The 20571-nt window shown below is 33.7% G+C and overlaps 1 protein-coding gene and 1 long non-coding RNA gene across 2 annotated transcripts in view; one reads left to right on the top strand and one right to left on the bottom strand.

Moving 5' to 3' along the window:
* Positions 1-20571, top strand: part of LOC128086990 (uncharacterized) — a 435001-nt gene that overhangs the window by 209792 nt on the left and 204638 nt on the right. The gene's annotated exons all lie outside the window — the stretch shown is intronic.
* Positions 1-20571, bottom strand: part of DNAH8 (dynein axonemal heavy chain 8) — a 108629-nt gene that overhangs the window by 83134 nt on the left and 4924 nt on the right. The window contains exons 7-22 of the mRNA XM_052695752.1: positions 19452-19559; positions 17676-17777; positions 16733-16879; positions 15589-15786; positions 15372-15448; positions 14812-14911; positions 13912-14031; positions 12490-12625; positions 11401-11588; positions 10295-10375; positions 6831-6947; positions 6175-6294; positions 5174-5315; positions 3970-4079; positions 2122-2228; positions 630-732 (exon numbers count right to left, since the gene is read on the bottom strand). Coding sequence (XP_052551712.1) covers positions 630-732; positions 2122-2228; positions 3970-4079; positions 5174-5315; positions 6175-6294; positions 6831-6947; positions 10295-10375; positions 11401-11588; positions 12490-12625; positions 13912-14031; positions 14812-14911; positions 15372-15448; positions 15589-15786; positions 16733-16879; positions 17676-17777; positions 19452-19559 — 1956 coding nt within the window. The remainder of the gene's footprint in view (positions 1-629; positions 733-2121; positions 2229-3969; positions 4080-5173; positions 5316-6174; positions 6295-6830; positions 6948-10294; positions 10376-11400; positions 11589-12489; positions 12626-13911; positions 14032-14811; positions 14912-15371; positions 15449-15588; positions 15787-16732; positions 16880-17675; positions 17778-19451; positions 19560-20571) is intronic.

Raw genomic sequence — 20571 nt, 5'->3', positions numbered from 1 at the left:
AGCTGGCTTTGAAGCCAAAAGTCAGCCACTAGCCTCTTTTATTCAATATTACACAAACAGCCAGGAAGTCCCAAATACAGAGTTTTCTCAACTGCACTGTCAGAATACAGTTAATTGTAGCTTTATCCTGCTCTTCTCTGAAAATAATTATATGTAGGACAAGCTTGAGAAAAGGTACTTATCAAGTTCTCCAGAATGGTGAATAGGAGAAAGAATCTACCTGAGAGCAAGACAGGAGAGAACAGAAAACCAACTTTTTAAAAAAACTTTGGAACAAACATCAATCATGGGGTACAATCAGTCCTAAATGTCATCCTCAGAAAATTACCTTATAGTTTCTTGAAGTGTAAGCCATTACTCTGAAATGATTAAACTATCCCACAGGAGTACTCAGAACTTGTATATGAACTGCTAAAAAGAGACTATAATGTTTTACAAATTAACTTAACAGACTGAGCAGTTGTTGCATTAGAACAAGGAACTCACAAAATCCTATTTGTTAAAATAAGGTTCTGTTTCTGAATTGGTGCTGGTTCAGTAGAAGTGTACATATACATCCTGTGCTGGAACAAATGCAGAGACATTATAAAATAGTGTATTTTACCTTACCTATGAGACACATATCTTACCGCATTAGGAATAGCAAGGTGCACTTCTGCTTTTAGAAAAGAAACATTCTCTTCAGATTTGCTTGGGTGAGCAGAAAACGTTGATCTTCTAAATGTAGTTTTGCTGAAAATAATTTTGAAACATGTCATACATACTTCACTATGAAACACATTCAAATTATCTTAGAAATGACAGCTGAGCTACCATTTCAGCAGAAACCTTCATGGAGAGTTTTTATGTTAGTAGGGTATTAGCTATTTGACAAGTTTTATGTTTTAAGGATAAAGAAAATAGCCACAAGTTCATTATTCAGACAAAGGTTATTTTAGATATAGACATTGTTTTCTGAACTTTTTAACCAGAATATTTTCTGATTCTGGATTTCAATCTCTTAGTTTAAGAATGACAGTGATTTCCCAGTGTTTTGAGTAGGGGATACAAAGGTTTCATCAACCATTACGTGCAACAATCTACAACACTAAGAGTTGCCTCCTGGAAGTTTAGATAAATATACAACCGGACAGTTTCAAAGACAAGCTAGTACAAAAGGCCAAACACACAATCTGAAGCCTCTCAAAACTAAAATTAAAGACAGAGTGCAAAGAACAGTTTCTGAATGCTACCACTTGACTGAGTGACATAAAAAAATTGAGCATTCAACAATATGATACTGTAGACAAATTCAAAGATGAAAACGTTTGTAATTGTTGCAACTGTACTGTATCCAACAAAATTCTCACTGACTTCAGTAAGATCAGAATTTGAATAAATTTTGCTGAAAGACATCCATAAAAAGAAAAAAAGTAATACAAACTTCAACATGTGATGATGATAAAATACTGTCAACTTTATATACTTAAAATAAACCATCTTAACAGAAATCTAAATAGGCTAGCTCTTCAATAGATAATATATTATATGGAAGAAATTCTGTCTATACGTTTCATTCACCACAGAGAACTCTATAGAAATAATACTACAAAACAGTTGAACAAATAAAAAAAACACATTAAACTGCATGGATCTTTTCATAGTCACACAAAATTCATAATGAGTGCACTGATGATCTTTAACCAATAGGAAACAATCCAACAACATGCTGAAGTAAAATGAACAGATGGTCACACTGCTATGAATGGCACAGAAAGGTCACTTTTTAGTTATCCACACTGGAAAATAAATTGTATAGCATTTTGCAAGCAATTCCAAGAAAAATAAGAAGAATAAGAATAAAATCAAAAGGGTGCAGGCCAAGGGGAAATAAAAGTAGGGGGAAAAAAAAAGCCATAACTGACAATCTAAAGACATGAAGCATAAAGCATAAAGGTGTGAGCGTGAAGCATCACTGCTGCAGAGTGACGGCTCTCCTGGTTCTTCTTGATCTGCGAAAGGTTGGGAGCTGTTTGACTAATAACACAGGCACTCAGTGTTAATATATATGTGCAATTATACATAAAAATAACAATCTTGTTTTGGTACTGCTACAGAAGAGATTTTGCATTTGCAACTCACGTTGAAACATATATTCGTTTTTTAAGACTGTCCAAAGATAGTCGAGTAGCTTTCTGGAGACTATCTAGCAGCTGATAACTGAAATAGGCAACCATCTCTTTACATTTCTGTAACGAGAAAAATATACATCATTTAGTATTGTACTTAGACAGGAAGCTGAAGATTATTTCAAAATCTATTGCTCAAATGCAATAGTCCTAGTCTAAGAAAATTTATGCTGTAAGCCACATGAGAAACACAAGGGCTGACGTTAGGTAGGAAACCACCTTGTGAGTGAAATAAGTAAGTAAAAATTGTATGAAAAAAGTACATATACAAGGGCAGCTCCAACAGTAATGCCTCCTATTTATCATGTTGGGCCACAAAGTTAGAGGCTGATGTTGCTGGTAGAGTAGAGGTAGAGGCAGTAGAGGTTGAATCATTCCACCAATTTGTTTCCATGTAACAGATGGCAGCAGAGGGACATTCTGACACAATGGCATCTGACATGGAAAGCGTGTATGAGAAAAACGTGTTTATGGTTGGACTGGATGATCTTTTATGTCTTTTCCAACCTTGGCGATTCTATGATTCTATGATTCTAAAACAGCGTGTCACTGAATTTCTCCATGTGGAATAAATGGTACCCATTGATATTCATTGATGCTTGCTGATTGTTTATGGAGACCAAACAATGGATATGACCACAGTGAGGCACTGGGTGGTGCATTTCAGCAGTGGCAACAGCCACAACTGGTCACCACCGCTGGTACAGTTGTTTATGAGCATGGCATGCAGGCTCTTCTTCATTGCTGGTGAAAACACATAGCTAATAGTGTTGACTATGTTGAAAAACAGTGTTTTGTAGCTGAGAAACTGCTCTATCAAAAAGCGTTATTATGATCTTTGTATCTGTTGTAGTTTCCACTGACATAAAACAGAAAGTAATACTTTCGGAGCAACCTACATGTAGTATAACATCTGAGAAATCTCAATTTGTCTTATTTGGAAGACTGAGAGCTGGCTGAAGTCACATATGCATTCAGAAAAGCATGTGTTCAGCTCTTCAAACGAGCATAAAACAAAAAAGACACTGCCCCCACCCCCCAATTGTAAATTTTTGAAGAAGAACGGCATGTATTCACATTTATCTTTCTTGAATAAGAGACAAAAATGGTAAAACCTCACTGTACTGGATTAAGAAGAAAACAAAAAAAATTAGGAATATGTTCTATTGGTCTTACATGGTAAGGTTTCAGTAGTGGGGGGGATGTGCTACAGAGATTGTCTTTGAGTAGAGCCCAGCACTGCCCCATGTCAGATCAGAGGCAGCTCCTACAAAAAGGGACCCACTGCTGGCCAGAGTTGAGGCACTGAGTGACATTGATTGTGGTTTAAGGAGAGCAGATATAAGAAAGTGAAAAAACTGCTGTGCAACACAGAAGCTAGAAGAGTGAGGAACGTGAGAGAAACAGCCCTGCAGACACCAAGGGCAGTGCAAAAAGAGGGCAGGAGGTGCTCCAGGCACAGAGCAGATGTTCCTTGAAGTCCAAGGAAGGCCAATGCTGAGTGAGCTGTCCCTTTGCAGCCAATGGCCACCATGCAAAGCAGATCTCCACGCATGGTCCATGGAGGAGCCCACAGTACTGCAGAGCTGGTGCCTATGGGGACCACTGATGGAGCACTCCACTCCTGAAAGCTGCACCCCACAGCACAGATCCATGTTGGAGCAGTGCATGGAGAGCTATAGCCTGCAGGAAGTAGGACCAGTTCAGGACTTATTGATATTCAATTTTATCCTCAAGATATTCAATTATACTAATTTGATCAGTCTTAAAAATAGATAAACCTCTTCTTATCACAAAATACCTCTTTAAACTCATCTTCTTTATCTTTGCCCTTCCTGTCATCACCGTGAAGAGCTGCAGTATCTCCATCTTCATCTTCAATACCTTCAAACATTATACGTTTTCCTTTTCCTGTAAAATAAAATAAATATATATAAATGCTTTTTTTTTTTTTAAACTGAAATATTTGTTGTACTTTGATGCACGCTGTCCCCCCACCTCTTTAAAGTCAAAGCAATATTGCTATTAGTTTTAGTAGTAACTGGATCAGCTAACTGGATGTCTTTCATATAATTTTATAGGAGCCTGGTTAGGAGGTCAGCTTACAAGCTTCATGCTAACAAACGTTATACAGTACAAATGTGTGTGTAATGACCGGTAGAAGAACATGAATATATCAGCTGGAAGAGGCCACAAATCAGTATAAACTATTTAACACCATACAGAGGAGCCTCTTTTCATTAGGTTTTTTGTCCTGGTTATATGGTTTTTAACTATCTGGAGTGCTAACCCTGACCACACCTCTATACCTCAAAGAAACTGAACCCAGAGGAAAAAATCCTGGCTAAAAAAAAGGGGGTCCCTTACTGATTAAACTTCAAAATACATACTGTTGTTGAAAAAAACCTACAAACACAATGCTACAGGACTTCTAAAAATCTTTGCAGCACACCCCAGAGCAGTGGGGTCCAGATACACCGATCAACATTGAGCCTTGTACGAACAACTGACGGTCAGTTGACTGTACTAATTAAATTGACCAGCCAGTAGAATTTGTTTTTTGTATAGGGAGCAGTGATAATTATGATAAAATACAACTGTGACAGAAAAATTACTAAGAGATAGGCAGTACAAAGTATTTGATGTAGCTGAAAAGAACACTATATTTCACTTAAAGAAAATAAGTTGGAAAAAAATTGAGCAAAATGTAGGAAAAAAAGAACAGGTAGGAGAAAAGAAACTGTAAAGTTACAAGAACAGCAGGCTACTAAAAGAGTATCTTGGTAAATCTAAGCAGGAAAGAGTTCAATTCTAGAAACTCCATCAGTAATCAATTATACTAGTGACTTAGTATAGGAGTCATTAATGAATGCAGAAAGGTAAACAGATGAAACCACGGCCAGAAGAAGAAAACTCAAGAAAATTATCTAAAATGATTCAATTCTGATATGTACTAGTTAAATCCACAGAAAAAAAAAAATATTTAAACAATCATAATTACCCACCTGGTGGTGCCTGCTTTTTTTGGGCTTTCTTAGAATACTTAATTTCATAGTTCTTTTCAAATACAGAGATTAAGTCATGAACAGCATCTTCAATATTCATACTTTTGTGGTTCAATAATTCAGCACATTCTTTAGTGTAAATCTGTTAAGCAAAAATATAAAGGAATTCTCTTAGTACCACTAATAATTTTCATTGTTCCCTTTCATGGAGAACCAAATAATTTCCTGAATATTACAATCTTCAGACAGAAACCACATCAAGGAAAGAATTCATTTCAATGAAAGAGCAACATTTTGAAGAAACAAAAACAAATTGACAAACTAAAACCAAAATCTTTATTGTATTTGCAAAATTTTCAATTCTACTACATTTTGATGGTTTTTTTTTCAAAATTTAAAGATGCGATGGCAGTTTTAAATAAAGAAAAGGAAGAAATCACTGAATACTGAAGGAAGGTCAAAATCTGAATCTGGTGTAATTCAAATAAACCTTTTTGAGTAATCTTTACGATTTTATTTACCTGCATTCAGTTAAAAAGTCTCATTTAAAGTCAAGAAAACTTTCAAATTCTCAAACATATTTTTTGGAAAGTATTTTTAACCTTCTCAAAAAAAGAAAAAAAAAGAAAAAAGAAAAGCAACAGTTTGGAAAAAAAAAAAAAGTAAAAATTAAAAATCTCCACATATGTCCAAGTATCTTCCTTAAAAAAAAAAAAAAAAAAAAAAAAAAAAGAAACCACCACCAACAAAAAAATACTAAAGCAGTTAAATAAATAAAATTATATGTGCAACAAAATTATATATATTGATATATTGGATATATATTATATATTATATATCCAATATCTAAATACTCTTAAAGTATTTCAACAACAACAAAAAAATAATGTTTTGTATTTCTGCTGGGAAAATAACTATTTTCTGGATTTATATTAATTTACTAAGGCATTGCTTCTAACAGAATCAAGAATTCTTGTTCATCTATGTAAAGCACCACATACCTCATTAGAGGTCAACATATCCTGTACTTTGATAGGCCCATCTACTGGTAAGACAATTAAAAGAGTATTTGATATTTCTTTTAATATTAAGTCAATCCGTGCTTCACATATGTCATTTACCTAGAAGGAGAAGTTCATGTTAGTGCCAAACATCTGTATGTTAAACATAATCTGTTCCTCCAGGGAGTTCTAACAGATAATACTTCAATACAATATTTTGCAGAGAGAATAAAATTTTCTCTCTCTACCATTTAAAAATTAAGAAAATCTCTGAGAAAGTGAACCATAACAGGAAGACAAAAAACACAATTAAAAAATAGCTGAAGTAAAAGTGCAAACTTTAAAGTTCTCAAGACAAAAGAAACACATTAAAAAAAAGGAAGCAAAACAATGCCCCCCAAGTTATGGCAATTTAAGGAGTATTTACAGTGGCTAAGTATAGTCTGCTTTTTAAAACAAAACAAAACTGTGAATTATCTTCCATAATTATAAAGGGAATTTTTTTCCAAAAAAACCCACAAAGCATACCTTTAAAAACAAATAAAATTACAATGTTTCGAGTGGTAAGCCTACATTAATATGCAATATGAAGAGCAATCTACTTGGAATAATTTCTCTAAAACAGCATTTCAACCAGGTAATGATCAAAAGCATACCTTTTTCAAAAATTGTTTAAACATACACAGAACTTCATCAGCTTCTTGAAAAAAACTGCCCAGTGTCACTGATGACCAAGTCAACATAGTAAGTCCTTGCCTCAGCACAGCTTCCATCTAAGCATAAAAACATATTTAATGGGTTATTTTAAAATGAGAAATATAAAACAAATACTATTATTATTAGAATCATTAACGTCACTGATGAGGTAAAGAGCTGTGTAAGTTTTGTAGAGAAGCTTACAAATTTTCAATGGGAGAAGGGTAGCACATACATAGCCTCTGTTCACAGCTGTTAAATTTACATGCCTAGCAAAGATCTTCCTCTTTCTGTCCTCCTGGATAGGATCTTTCAGTGGTTGTCACAAATTAAATACATATATATATATCTGTATTTCTCTGGATCTTCTTTTTTTTTCCATCTTGAAAATGGGATTAATGTTTCTGCTTTTCCAGTCAGTGGGGAACTTCACAAGACTACCATGACCTTTCAAATATGATGGATAGCACCTTCACAGCTTAATCCGCCAGTTCCTTCAGAAACTGTGGAAGGATCACATGGGCTTCTGTGGATTGGTGTACCTTCAAGTTCTTTAGATTGTCTCAAACCTGATCTTCACTTATAGTGGGCATACCTTCCAAATTTTTACCTTTACTTTCCACAACTTTGGTAGCTTGGCTAGAGCCCTTGCCAGTGAAGACACAGGCAAAGAAGTCATTGAGTACCTCAGCTTTCTCTGTGGCACTTGCAACCAGTTTCCTTCTGGCCTTCCTTTGATCACAGATACACCTGTAGAATAATTTCTTCTTGTTCTCCTTTATTTCCCTGGATAGATTTAATGCTGTAAGGGTTTTAGCTTTCCTAACCTGATCTCTGGCTGCTCACTCAGACAACTTCTTTGTAGTCCTCCCGTTCCTGCTTCCACTCCCTATAAACTTTTTTTTTTTGCACCAAAATAAGTTCAGGAACAATTTGTTTATCCACAGAGATCCCCTGGCATCCTTGCCTGTCTTCCTCTTTCTTGGGGTGCATTGTTTCTGGACTTGGAGGAGGTGGTCCTTTAATACTGATCAGCTTTCTTGGACCTCTCTCCTTCAGGGCTTTATCCCTGCCAAGCAGTTCTGTAAAGAGGTCAACCAAAATCTGTTCTCCTAAAGTCCAGAGCAGCAAACTTGCTGCACACCCTCTCGGATGCCCTAAGAATCTTCAAATCCACTATTTTGTGGCTATTGTTGCCAAGGCTGTCCTTGAGTTTCACCTTACTCATCAGCCCTTCCTAGTTGGTGAGGACAAGGTTTAGCATAGTATCTTTTCTCATGGGTTCCTATACCAGGAACTACTTTGATTGTTGGTGGTCTGCTGTGCTTTACTTCCAATAGGTGTCAGGGTGGTTGAAATCCCCTCTAAGTGCCATGATTATTTGCTTTCCAACACAAATCTAAATCTAAATCTAAAATCTAAATCTAATTCTAAATCACACCTATCTAAAGACATCTTCTATTCTTCCCATTTAGAACTTTGTATTTTTCACTCCAAACTTTAGAAAAATATAGAATAGTTCTGTTGGAATGGACCTTGGAAGGTCATCTAGCCCAACCACCTGACCTCTTTAGGCTAATGAAAAGTTACAGCATATTAATGAACGCATTGTCCAAATGCCTCTTGAACACTGACGGACACGGGTCATGAACCACCTCTCTAGGAAGCTATTCCAGAGTTCGGCCACACTCCTGGTAAACACAAGTTTCCTAATGTCCAGTCTGAATCTCTTTTGGTACAGCTTTGTGCCATTGCAATGTGCTTCAGACTCCTCCAAACTAAACAAAATATGTATCATCAGTCTCATCTCATCAGACATGCCTTCCAGAGCTTTTACCAGTTTTGTTCCCCTCCTCTAAACATTTTCAATTACCTTAATATCATTTTATATCGTGGAGCCCAGAACTTCACACAGTATTCAAGGTGAGGCCACACCAACATTAAATATAGCAGGAAAATTATCTCTTTTGAACAGCTGGCTATGTGTTTAATGCATCCCAAAATGCAGTTTGTCATCTTGGGTATCAGGGCACACTCTTGCTGAGCCAGTTGTCAAACCTTTTATTATATACACTTTGATATTTAAAAAACAAAACAAAAACAAACAAACAAGAAAAAAAACCACTACATTTCCTTATCACTTCTCTTACTAAATTCTTGGTTTCTTATGGTCTATTTCTTCTGTACTTGTCACATCCAAAATATTCAGCACACAGCTGAAATCAGTTCCTTTTCCTGTCACTGATATACATGAAGGTCCTTTATTTTTATCCTGGAACCTCTATGGAGATTAAACTCTGAGGAAAAGGAAGTTCTATAGGATGTACAAACCTTGAGAAATCAACCTTTTCAGCCTCTTTCACAGAGCTCTCCTGAAACTTTTCCTTATTATTCTCCCTAAACTTCTCATTGATGTCGTGGTATAAAGCCACCACAATTTAAAACTTTGACATCTCCATCATCTCTGAAGTGACAGAAATTTTATTTTGCTTATATTACTGAGAAATTTGGAGTTAGTTTCACTCATGGTTAATTTTTAATTGTCATCTATCATGACTGCTCTTTCAGCTTGACATTTATGAAGGGGGACTCCACACATTCCATTCTAATGCTTCTTTTTGTTAATCAGGATCACAAACTGAAAACATGATTCAACTTGTACAGACACAGCTATCTGCAAATAAAGCTATTTCTATCACCCAAATGGATTTGAATGATAGACTTTTAGTGCTTTTGCGCAAAGTATTTAACTCCACAATGTGGGGATGATGCTATAATTAACCAACTTAGCCCATTGAAGAAAGTTTAGACTTGTTCATTTCAGTTATGGATTAGTTCTTTCTTCCCATCTTTGTAAGCAGTGAAGATTTCTGTCTCCAAAAAACATTTTTGTCTTCTGTTGTTTGTACAGTAGTGGTCATTCTCTTTTGCCAATAGCTTTCCCTTAAATACATACACAGATATATTATTCCTTCCACAGTATAATCATATTTACCACGGACTCAATTTTTCTATGTCAGTGAATTGAATGAGTCTATTCACAAAGCTAATAATTATCTCCAAAGACCACAACATTTAGTACTGCAGCTAAATGAAATATATGAAAATCTATAAATTGAAAGAAGTGATAATGTGTCTCTATGTCAAAGACAGACTTGCGTAGACAAAAACACCCATAAAGTCTGTATCCTTTGTTCTACGGGGTTCATATCTCAAAGACATTGAGATTATTTTACAGTAATGCATATTATTTGAACATTACTGTCTGAGGGACACAAAGAACAAATTTTTGGTCTTGAACGTTTTAGCAAAATTCATAAGTATTCAACTTACAGATCACTCTAAATATTTTTAAATTGTAAACTATTATTACGTTACTCTAAACTCTTCTGAAGTGCCCTGAAGTGCATTTAGTGATACCAACCTTTTGCATTTTTGGTGCCATTAGATTTACAAAAATGGTTCGTGTGTCTTGACATAAATCTTCATAATATTGGAGAAGAGCCTGTAAGTTATTAGGAAAGGGTAGTATCAAAAGGAACATTTTAAAGTGCTTTCTTCAGTGATGTAAACAACTTGTTATGTAATCAAATCATCAAGGAAAAAAAAAAATCAAATAAAAAGTAAACAAAACAAGCAAAAAAAAATCCAAAACAACGAGGAAGGCAGTGTAGCGCTACTCTTAAAAAAAAAAAGAACAAAAAAATTAGTATTTTATATTGGCATTACATAGCTATGTACACTGTATCTGTAACGTAATAAAACTGACTATTTGTACAAAGTATGATCTTTCTCTAAAGTTAAAGACAGTTTGAAACTATAGTGATCACAACTTGCAATACCCTTTCAAAACCGAGTATTACATGCTTTAATAATTAGAGTCACATGTAAACTCATTTTTAAAATATCCTCTTGTCTTTTGTCATACATATACACACAAACCAAAAAAAAAAAAAAAAAGAGAGAGAAGACACACTCAAAATTTAATGTGGTATACCTAATCCCCAAAATACAAACTTCTAGACAAGACTGTGGTAAATACTGAAAAAGATAGAAGACACTTGACTTCTCTCACAGACAGTCTGTAAAGTTCTTCATGTTTTTGTGGCTCATCATATCTTCTAAACACAGTGTTCCAAACTTCAATTCTGCCGAACTGCTTTTTACTGATTTTCAAAGAGTAAACACATTTTGGACAGGTTTGTTTCATCACCAGAATATATTTAATGCACCACAAGGTACAACAAATATCAAATAGCACACAGCAGTACAGGTGTTTAAAATGAGATCCTCTATGTCCACCTGCACATTCCACTGATTTACTTCATTTCCAGTTTTCAAATTAGTCTCTGCAGACAAGTTTTGTTGTTGTTTGGTTTTGGAGGTTTTTGTGTTTATACATGATATTTTAGTCTATCCTGATAAATAAATTTTACTTTTACCAAAGGATAATAAGGATCAAAATGATTAACCTTAGAAAAACTGATGCTTGTTTTTCTCCAAAGTAAAAATAACAATTTTTAAATTTACCTCTAAATGCAATTTGTTTGACTTCAGGCTATTTTCTACTTTTGCTATCTTTTTGGCTTGCTCTGGCACTTCCAAACCCAACTTTATCATACATTTGGTCTCTCGAACGATCTCTGGAATCTGGGGATCAAAATTAACCAGGAACTTTCCACTTTGAGGATGACGTACAAGCACTGTGGCTTGTAAGGCTGTAAAGACATTTTTATATCAGTTTCTAAAACAAAAAAAAGTTTCATTTATTACCAAACACAGATTTCTAACATTACTACAGAGTGATTAAATGTATGTGGTTATTTGCAAAGTAGCTTTACATGACTTTCAGATAAGAAAATATGCAAACAACACACCATATTCAGTTTTCGCTATATAATCTCTGTATCATCATGAACAAAGCAAGCATCAGAGACAGTATTATTTGTGGCATACTTTTTTTTGGTTTGAGTTATAAAATTATGAACATATATTTTTTAAATATATGTTCATAGATGCTCAGGATCTTACAGGAATTTGTTCATTCAGAAGATAAATGCGTAGATAATAATATTTCAAAAATCTCAAATTAAAAGTATAAATATCTGTTAAGTGTGGGATTACACAAAATTAATATTTTATTCTTTTAGATCTTTTTGTAGATTTGAAGCCACAAAATGTCTACAATTTACATGCAAAAATGTACTAAAAAAGTCAACACTTACTTCATCATAAAACATTTTTTTCATAGCCATAAAGCTAAACTTGTCCTGAGAGGGTCTGTGATACCTCAAATATATAAGTTACTACAGTGGAAATGAAACATAAAGATTTCTTAAATGGTATACATAGACAATATGAACATAGAAAAAAAGCGTTGTGGATGTTAAATTTAATCAGTACATTTCTTCCAGTTATCTGTCAAAAAATGTACCAAATCTGCAATCCATTGGATTAAAATAATAGTCAGGAATACTAATTTTCATTATTGGACCAACATATTGGATCATCTTTAATTTGCATATTTTAAGAGTGAATGAGACTTAAAAATAAATTGATTTGCATTACGTAGAATTCAATAACAATTAAAAGAAGCCAATTACAATTTCAATTACTTACGATATTGTAATTCTGAAATTTCCTTCATCCACGCACTGTGATAGACTACCTCAAATTGCACCAAGACATACGCAACTCTGTTGTATAATCGAACGACTGCTTTACCCTCTGGACTTGTCAAGATATTTGAATTTTTCTATTAAAATGGGGAACATTCAAATTAAAATCACATCAAAAGACATTCACCCCATTTCAGTTTTTCTCAGTTTAACTACTGACTATACCTCATTTAAATTACTACAAATTATAATTACAGAGTTCTTAAAAATTGTACTTATGACTCAATTTTGCAGGACAGTGAAGTCAATATGAACTCGTAGAATAATTAATAGTAATTATATAACATATGTAAAAGTTACACATCTGTAATTTCCAGTGAAATGGATGCTCAGTTCTACTTAAAAATGAACGGTAAATAAAAATTCTTTTTTTTTTTTAAATCCTCTTCATTGATCAGTGATTTTTACTGATTAAAATGTCTTACTGATCTGATGCTTAAGTTTTCTTTTATTTGGAATATATTCAGGCAATCATTTTTCTTATATGAAGGAAACAAGAAAAAGAATCCCTCGCTTAGAATTTAACAGCAGACCCTAGAAACTTTGTAGGAGAATCTTTCAAAAGTTTCATAAAATATAAAAGATTTTAATGTTAGCAAGATTCTGACTATTCCAACAGAAGACACAAAAAAATCCGCTAGGATTAAAAATGTCAAGGATTATTTTGGCAGTATGAACCTTCAATTGTATGTGAAGTTCTACAGAAAATGGGGAGTTGAGTAGATAAGTAATGGAGTCCTTTGTTCCCGGACTAGTACAGAGACTATTTGCAGTGGAACTTGTGATCAGATTACCAGTTACAATACTGCAGTTGTTGTGAGGATACTCATAATAAATTCCTTGAGTGGTACCACAATACACACACCAGACAATTCCAGGATGTCCAGCAGACCACACTCATGCCTTAAGCTACTAGCTACTTCTAGTTACCTTAATTAGGCTTAGTAAATAGACATTACTCTCCATAGAAGACCTCATGACTAGAAGAACAGAAGAGGTGAGTATTCAATTAAAGCACAAAATGTATGCCAACTTTATGGGCCTCAGACTGCCATTATAAACAGAAGCAGAAAAACAGCAGTGGCTGAAAAGGTGTAATACAACTTTGGGTGAACAAAGCTGCATCAACAAATCAGTGCATATTTCCTGCTTGGTGCGCTAGTTGGGACACAAGTCAAACACTACAGCTTGGATTCACAGCAGTAGTTTTTGTGGAGAATATATTTTTAACAGCAATTCACATACAAATATACAGGTTATCCAGCATATGAGAAGTCTCTACATCATACCCAGAAACTGTACGGTCCCTCTATTGAAGGTCACTGCTAATAATAACATTTGATTATTCTTCACATCAACTTACATGGAAATAGTTGATTGGCTCATTTATCCTCCTGAAGAGCTGTCTCACCCACAGTATCTTTCCTGCAACAGGTGGCATGTTTCGTGCAAGAGGGGGGTCATCTTTATGAATTTGGTAAATCTGCAATATTGTTAGATAAATGAATTAAAAAGAAAAAAAAAAAAAAACACAAAAAACCTTTTGAAATCTTAAACTGTTCTTCCTCCACTACCGCAGTCATCTTCTTACAAACAAATTAAATTTGTATGAAGTGACATGGTAGCATGCACAGAAAAATTCACTGGCTTACAGCATGATACATGAATACAAAGGGAATATGGACATCGAGTTCAGATACAAATGTTGCCTTTGCAGACATATAAAATAATGATAAAGGAATTCTCCTTCAAATGTTTAAATCAAATGATGTGAACAGTCTCCAGAAGTGAACTCGCATTTACTCTGTAATAACTGTACATTACGTAAGCAAATGCAAAATTACAAAAATATGATTTACCCACATTTTTAACTAGTTACACTATCACATCATCAGATAATACACATAGATAAATGAGAATTAACTTAAGAGGACTCATAAAATTTATAACAAAATAAAAGCTATCTTCAGATGTACACTTGTCAGTACATATATAATTTTTTATTTACTAGAAGTAATAAAAGCAAAGGTTTTGCTTCAATATTTGAATTTGTGTTATGATACATTTGCTAGGAAGAGCAATGTATCTGTCATATTTTCCTATGTACTCGGGCCTATCATCTGTAATAGAAAAAAAAGAAGCCTTGTTAGTTAAGCACTGAAAGTCAGTTGTTGAAATAGACAGAGTAAATACAAATTATGCATGGTAAAGTATTTGTTCTTATTTTAAAATATTTGAAATTTACTGCAAAGAAATAAAGTACCTTTTTAATAACTTCAAGTTCTGCTACATAATGTTGAAGAATACAAGCAACTGTATATTTTACTTCTTCTTGAAGGCATGGCATTCTCAGATTCTGAAATCTGAATTAAAAACAAGTTTCTAAAATTATATTTATAAAACAATATTTTCTTCTTCTTTCTTCTTTCTATTTTGAGATACATAAATATTAAGTAAAATGAAAGAAGCGCAGATCTAGGAATTGTTTCTCAGCTAGTGTAATTTTTTGGCTGTTGTCCTGGGCAAGTTCGAGCAACATGAAAAGTTCTACTCTAGTTCTACTTACCTACGTACATTTTTCTTTGTTTTGTTTTATTAACTTGTACATGCAAATGACATTGTAATGAAATGAAGAAACAGAAGTATATATTGATTTGTATTAGAAAGCTAAAATACAACTTTCTCGTAAATAAATGATTTATAACAGCAATAATGAAAAAAAATTATTAGATCCTTTGCTACAAAATTTATCACGCAATTCAAATTGAGCAAATCAGTAATTTCATGTTGCTTTAAAATATTTTAAACCATATTTGCCAATACCTTTGAAGTAACTGGAGTGCATGTTGTGAAGACAAAATTCTTCCAAAACAAGTTCGCATAAATGTTTGTATTTGTACCTAAAAGATATATAATTTAGTAAAGCTTTTCTAGTCAAACTGTAATATTTAGATGTCTGATAATGACTTAATGTAGTACTATTCAGACAGTAGTGATGAAATCCTCCACCAATTAAGTTATAAATTGCAATACTATTTACCTCTAAACCTTCAATTTTTGCCATGAAGTCCACAAAATCCACATCAAATTCCGTTTTTCTTGGATCAAGGATGTCGTATTGTTTCTTTTGAACACTTTGGTAGATATTTTTGAATTTTATTGCCATAATATCTATACCTTCAATGGTAGACATACTCAGTGCACGAAAGGTTTGCACTACATTTATCATCTCTGTAATCTGAAATATAAAGGTTATAATCATGCTCATAAAAGTACTTTGTTTACTTCCTCTATTAACTAAAGCCTGAGGGAAATAATCTAAATGATAGCTAGTCCTCTCAAATTAACTAATGCATTCAGAAATGCTTGGCTTCTGAGCTTCTAAGAAAATATCTTCAACAGAGCATAGTTAACTCCATTTTCAACAGCAGTTATCACCATAACTCAAAGTAACATAAATCCATATTGTTTTGCTTGTTGGGAAAGGTTTTTTGGAGGTGTTTTTTTTCCCCATGTTTGACTATTAGTTAAATAGAGTCATATAGATTATAAACATGATGTATACAGAGTGATGATATGAAGATGTTTCACTGTATAGAAGAACACTATATAGACTGCAATATGCATACTGCATGATAAGAAAAAACAACAATGAAGCACATAATTCCTGCCTTCCTTACCTCACTACTCTCTTATTACTTTATTACTTGTATTCTGCATCTAGAAACACCTATTATCTGTTCCATGCAAACCCCACAGATGATGAAGTCCTTTTATTAGGTTGGCAAAATAAATGTTAAGATTACAGCAAACAACAGAATCATTTGAAGAACTGTGCTCAGCATTAACAGGAGTTTTTAATGACTTAGGTCACCATTCACATAATAAAAGTTTGATGTTCTTCATATTACTCTAAACCTCCAAAAATAGCAATGTACATCTAGATTAATGGAGATAATCCACCTAGTTAACACAGAAAAATTGACAAACTCAGGAGAACATTGCAAGGTAATTTTCTAAAATATTTAGCTTACTTTATGGAAGTGTCAAACTTCTCTCAAAAGAAAAGTTAAAATCTCTTCCACACTTCTATTAAGAGCATGTAAAGTTAGGTTTGCTTTGTCAACTGCTCTCTGGAGGAGCCCTAATTCTGTACTGACAGTAAAAACACATAATTTACTCACTTTTTCTAATCTCCTACAAAATGCTTCAGATTTCCCAAAAATGTACATTTCAGATACTTCAAATGATTTTTCTCCTAAATTTTCCAAAATTTCTTGTTTTGTTTCCTGAAAGCATCTCTGATACTCTTTCAGTAGGAAAACGCAGTTCTAAAAAGGGAAGAAATAAATATCATTCTTTAAGTTACGCTCATATGTAACAAGTAAGAGAATAAAATCCACTGTTATTCCCAAGTAGTTAATTATCACTGAGTCTGGTTTCAGTCACCATGCAGTAATGGCTTACGTACAACTGTTTTGCTTCAGTATTCCTAGCAGGTATCTGCAGTATATAATCATACCGTGCAGTCCAGTGAAAGACACAATAGGAAATGAGTCATCAAAAATAGAACAGGAAAGCTTTAGGTGATGTGAAAAATAAAGGGTGGTTTAGAGGACAGTAACATTAATTTATTGCCAATTAGTAATGGAGAAGAGCAATGAGAAGTAAAAGCAAACTATGCCACCATCACCTGAGGAAGACAAAAACTCTTATTACCATTGAACCTTCATGGCCAAGGAAGTAAGGAATTGGAAGCAGAGAAGCCTATTTTAGAGAGGGTAGCCTATTCAAATGCAGTTTCCTATTGCAGAGGAAGACGGCACCATATCAGAGATTGACAGCTGGGAAGAACATGGATTACGCAGGATCATAAGATTTTTTGTTCACAGATATGGTGAAGATGCCAATTCCAAGGTCAGTGATGGAAAAATCTGATGAAAATGAAGCCATTCTAATTTCAACAAATGCTAGTGGGATAAGAAATGAGAAGACAATCAAAGCAGCATGAAATAAATTAGCAGAGGGGTAAAGTACTTGATACATATTGATATGAATTTCCTCGTGCACATCAATAGGTAATCAATAGGTTTAATAGAAAAATAACAGACATACCAAAATACAAACCTTAATTTTTTCAATAATTATTGGTGTCTCTTGGTCCCATACATGAGACAAGCCGCCATCAGTAATGTATGCTCTACATGTCGCAACCATTTGATTTGTAACCTATTGTAGACAAAGGAAACAAGGTTTGAATCTCAGAAGAAAATTTGTCTTTTTCACAGAATCTGTAAAAATTCCTACTTGCGTGTATTAATACTATCAGAGTTTGAATGAATTTTATTTGTGGGAATAATAATGGCAAAATAATATATGCAGCATAAAAGAAAAACACTTTATAGAATGTCTTAAAACATCCCCAGAAGCATACTCAAGTTACGTACATGGAATTCATAAGAATAGCAATATATATGCATAAAACCAGAATGTCACTAAACACATGAATAAAGACAATTCAATAACAAAGTAATTTTCATCCTAATTATTCTTCACCTACACAATAAGATCTAAGGCTATAAGTAGGATCTCCAGTATCTCCTCTAATGATCTTTGAATGGAAGCATTCAGTAAGAGATGAACACTCGAGCTTTGATGAAAAAAGTTTAGATTGCAATAGAATTTCTCCTTGCTGTTTCATAGCTTCACGTAATCAGTTTGGCTGTAAACTAGCCTCTGCAGCGAAACATTCAATCCCTTAGATCATTAATAGACCCTAACAAGTGTCAGTACACAAAAATCTAAAAACCACTTATTGACCAAATACAAATGTTGTTCCATAATCCATACCTAACAATTGAAGTATAGAAAACAGCTCAAGTAATAGACAAAAATAGCCTCAGAAAAGGCTAATCTTTATCTTCTAGTTCAAATCAAATTGAAAAGTCTATATTATATCCTGGGTTGTTTTGGTTTTTTTAAAGAAAGAAAGTTATGTACTGAGGTTCACTATCGATGTCTCCTATATGCTTACTGGAAGCAATAGCTAACAGAAAAACCATACTTGCTGGCAACGAAAGAAATAGGCTGCCAGAGGGCCAAAGGGGTCTTACCAATTATAGACATGAGGAGAGCATTCAAATCTCACTAGCAGTTCTTCGAGAAGTACACAAATAAAAAAGCTAGATGAATGCTCAGCTGAGTTATGAGAATTGCCCAGATGTTTTCAGCTGTTTTCAAAGCTCTTAGTGACAGCAAATTCACAGTGAACTTGGAAATTAGGTGACATCTGATATGCTGAGAGACACAATCATGTCTCCCCAGGGGAGAGAATGAATTTACCGCCTGCAAAAGCAAATACTTTGTTCTCATCCTGCAGTTCATTCCCACAGAAATTAACTTTTGTCTCCTACCTAATTCATACCTTACAACACATATTCACATATCTTTATCAACACTGTCCAATTAAGCAATGGATTGGAAAACAGCTGCAGTTTTACATTGTAAAAACAGTCATCTCAAGGTGAAAATGTAATATCTATAGATTTAACCCTCTAAGAACTTTAAGAAGTGATATAACATCACAGATGAAGCATTAACTTCTCATTTTCGTTTAGCAAGTAACAGATGAGATTAAATTCAGATCCTGACAATTATTAAGAGGAAAAATTTAGTTTTGCTGAACCAAGGGTAATAAAGTTCATTCCAAAAGATGTTTCTACTCTGAATTCAAACTGCTCTTGATCAAAAGGCTTCCTTTCCTTTCCCTTACATACACCCACTATTTGTCACCAATTTTTAACAACTGTCCTTCTGATTTAAACAAAATTAGATATCTCATATTTTTCAGGAAAAAAAACTCATGGTTTTTACATTGAGTATTATTAAGCTTAATATATTTACCTTTATAAACAAAGATGTCATTCTTTCAGATGTATTGTAATATCTTGAAACACTGTGAATCATTCGGATAGCATTTATCAAGTTTGGTATTCCATTTCTCATTGACACCTTAAGGCAGAGTTTTGAGAAAAACTTTATTTTCTATTGCTAGCAAATCTATTTCTATTATATTTACAACATCTAAATTAAATTTTTGCCTAAATCACATTGAGCAATATTTAAAATGTCATTGAATCATACAAAAAAGTTTCCTGTCAAAAAATTTAATCACGTTCAACACGTTGTCAGAGGAATCTCAACTAATACACAATAAAACTCTCAGATTATTTGGTCAGATAAAGAGATTCGTATGAATATTTTTAATGTTATTTTGATCCCCATAACTGAACACTGAATCCAGAAGTACAGGTTGCATTTTTTGGCACAAAAGAAAATATTCTTCTGGCAGCTGACAGTGGTTGTTCATGATTAATGTTTTTGTTTTTCTTCAAGTACAGCTGTTAAATGTATTCTATGCACTTACATTGTAAAAATAACCATTGCATAAAGTGTTTCATTCGGAGATTCCACAGAAGTCAAAATTGTCACAGCATTAATTTTATTAATGAATGTTAGTCATATAAAAGATCGAAATCCTGTACACATTTCATAAAATCAACGTTCATACCATTAAAACTAAGTGACCACATTACTGCTGTTCAGTCACTGAACCACTTCCAAAATACTTTGTTCAAAGAAACAAAACAAAAAAAACGGCAAAAGAGAAGACTATTCATAAATAACATCCAGACACTGCTGAAAAATAGTAGTTACTTAGCAAATATCAAATAGGCCCAGGTTGGTCTTACACATGTGACACAAGTCATATCACACGCAATATGGGAAGGTTACAGGATAGGACTTTCTCATTTGTCAACTACTCACTAGTAAAGGTGTTCTGCTAGAAAAATGTTACTCAACCCTAAGCATGGGAAGCATGCAAAACATATATGATCACTGGAGGAATACTACCTACTTAATGAGAAAAATATTTATTTATTTGACGTCTATAACATTCTGTACTCATGAGTCACAGCTAGCAGCAAATTATTTGCACTTCCTTCATGGAGGTATGAAATTC

Source organism: Tympanuchus pallidicinctus, unplaced genomic scaffold (assembly GCF_026119805.1).
Source record: "Tympanuchus pallidicinctus isolate F22 unplaced genomic scaffold, pur_lepc_1.0 scaffold1, whole genome shotgun sequence".
Taxonomy (NCBI): Eukaryota; Metazoa; Chordata; class Aves; order Galliformes; family Phasianidae; genus Tympanuchus; species Tympanuchus pallidicinctus.
Note: the sequence above shows the minus strand (reverse complement) of the source record. Positions and strands in the feature narration are given on the sequence as shown.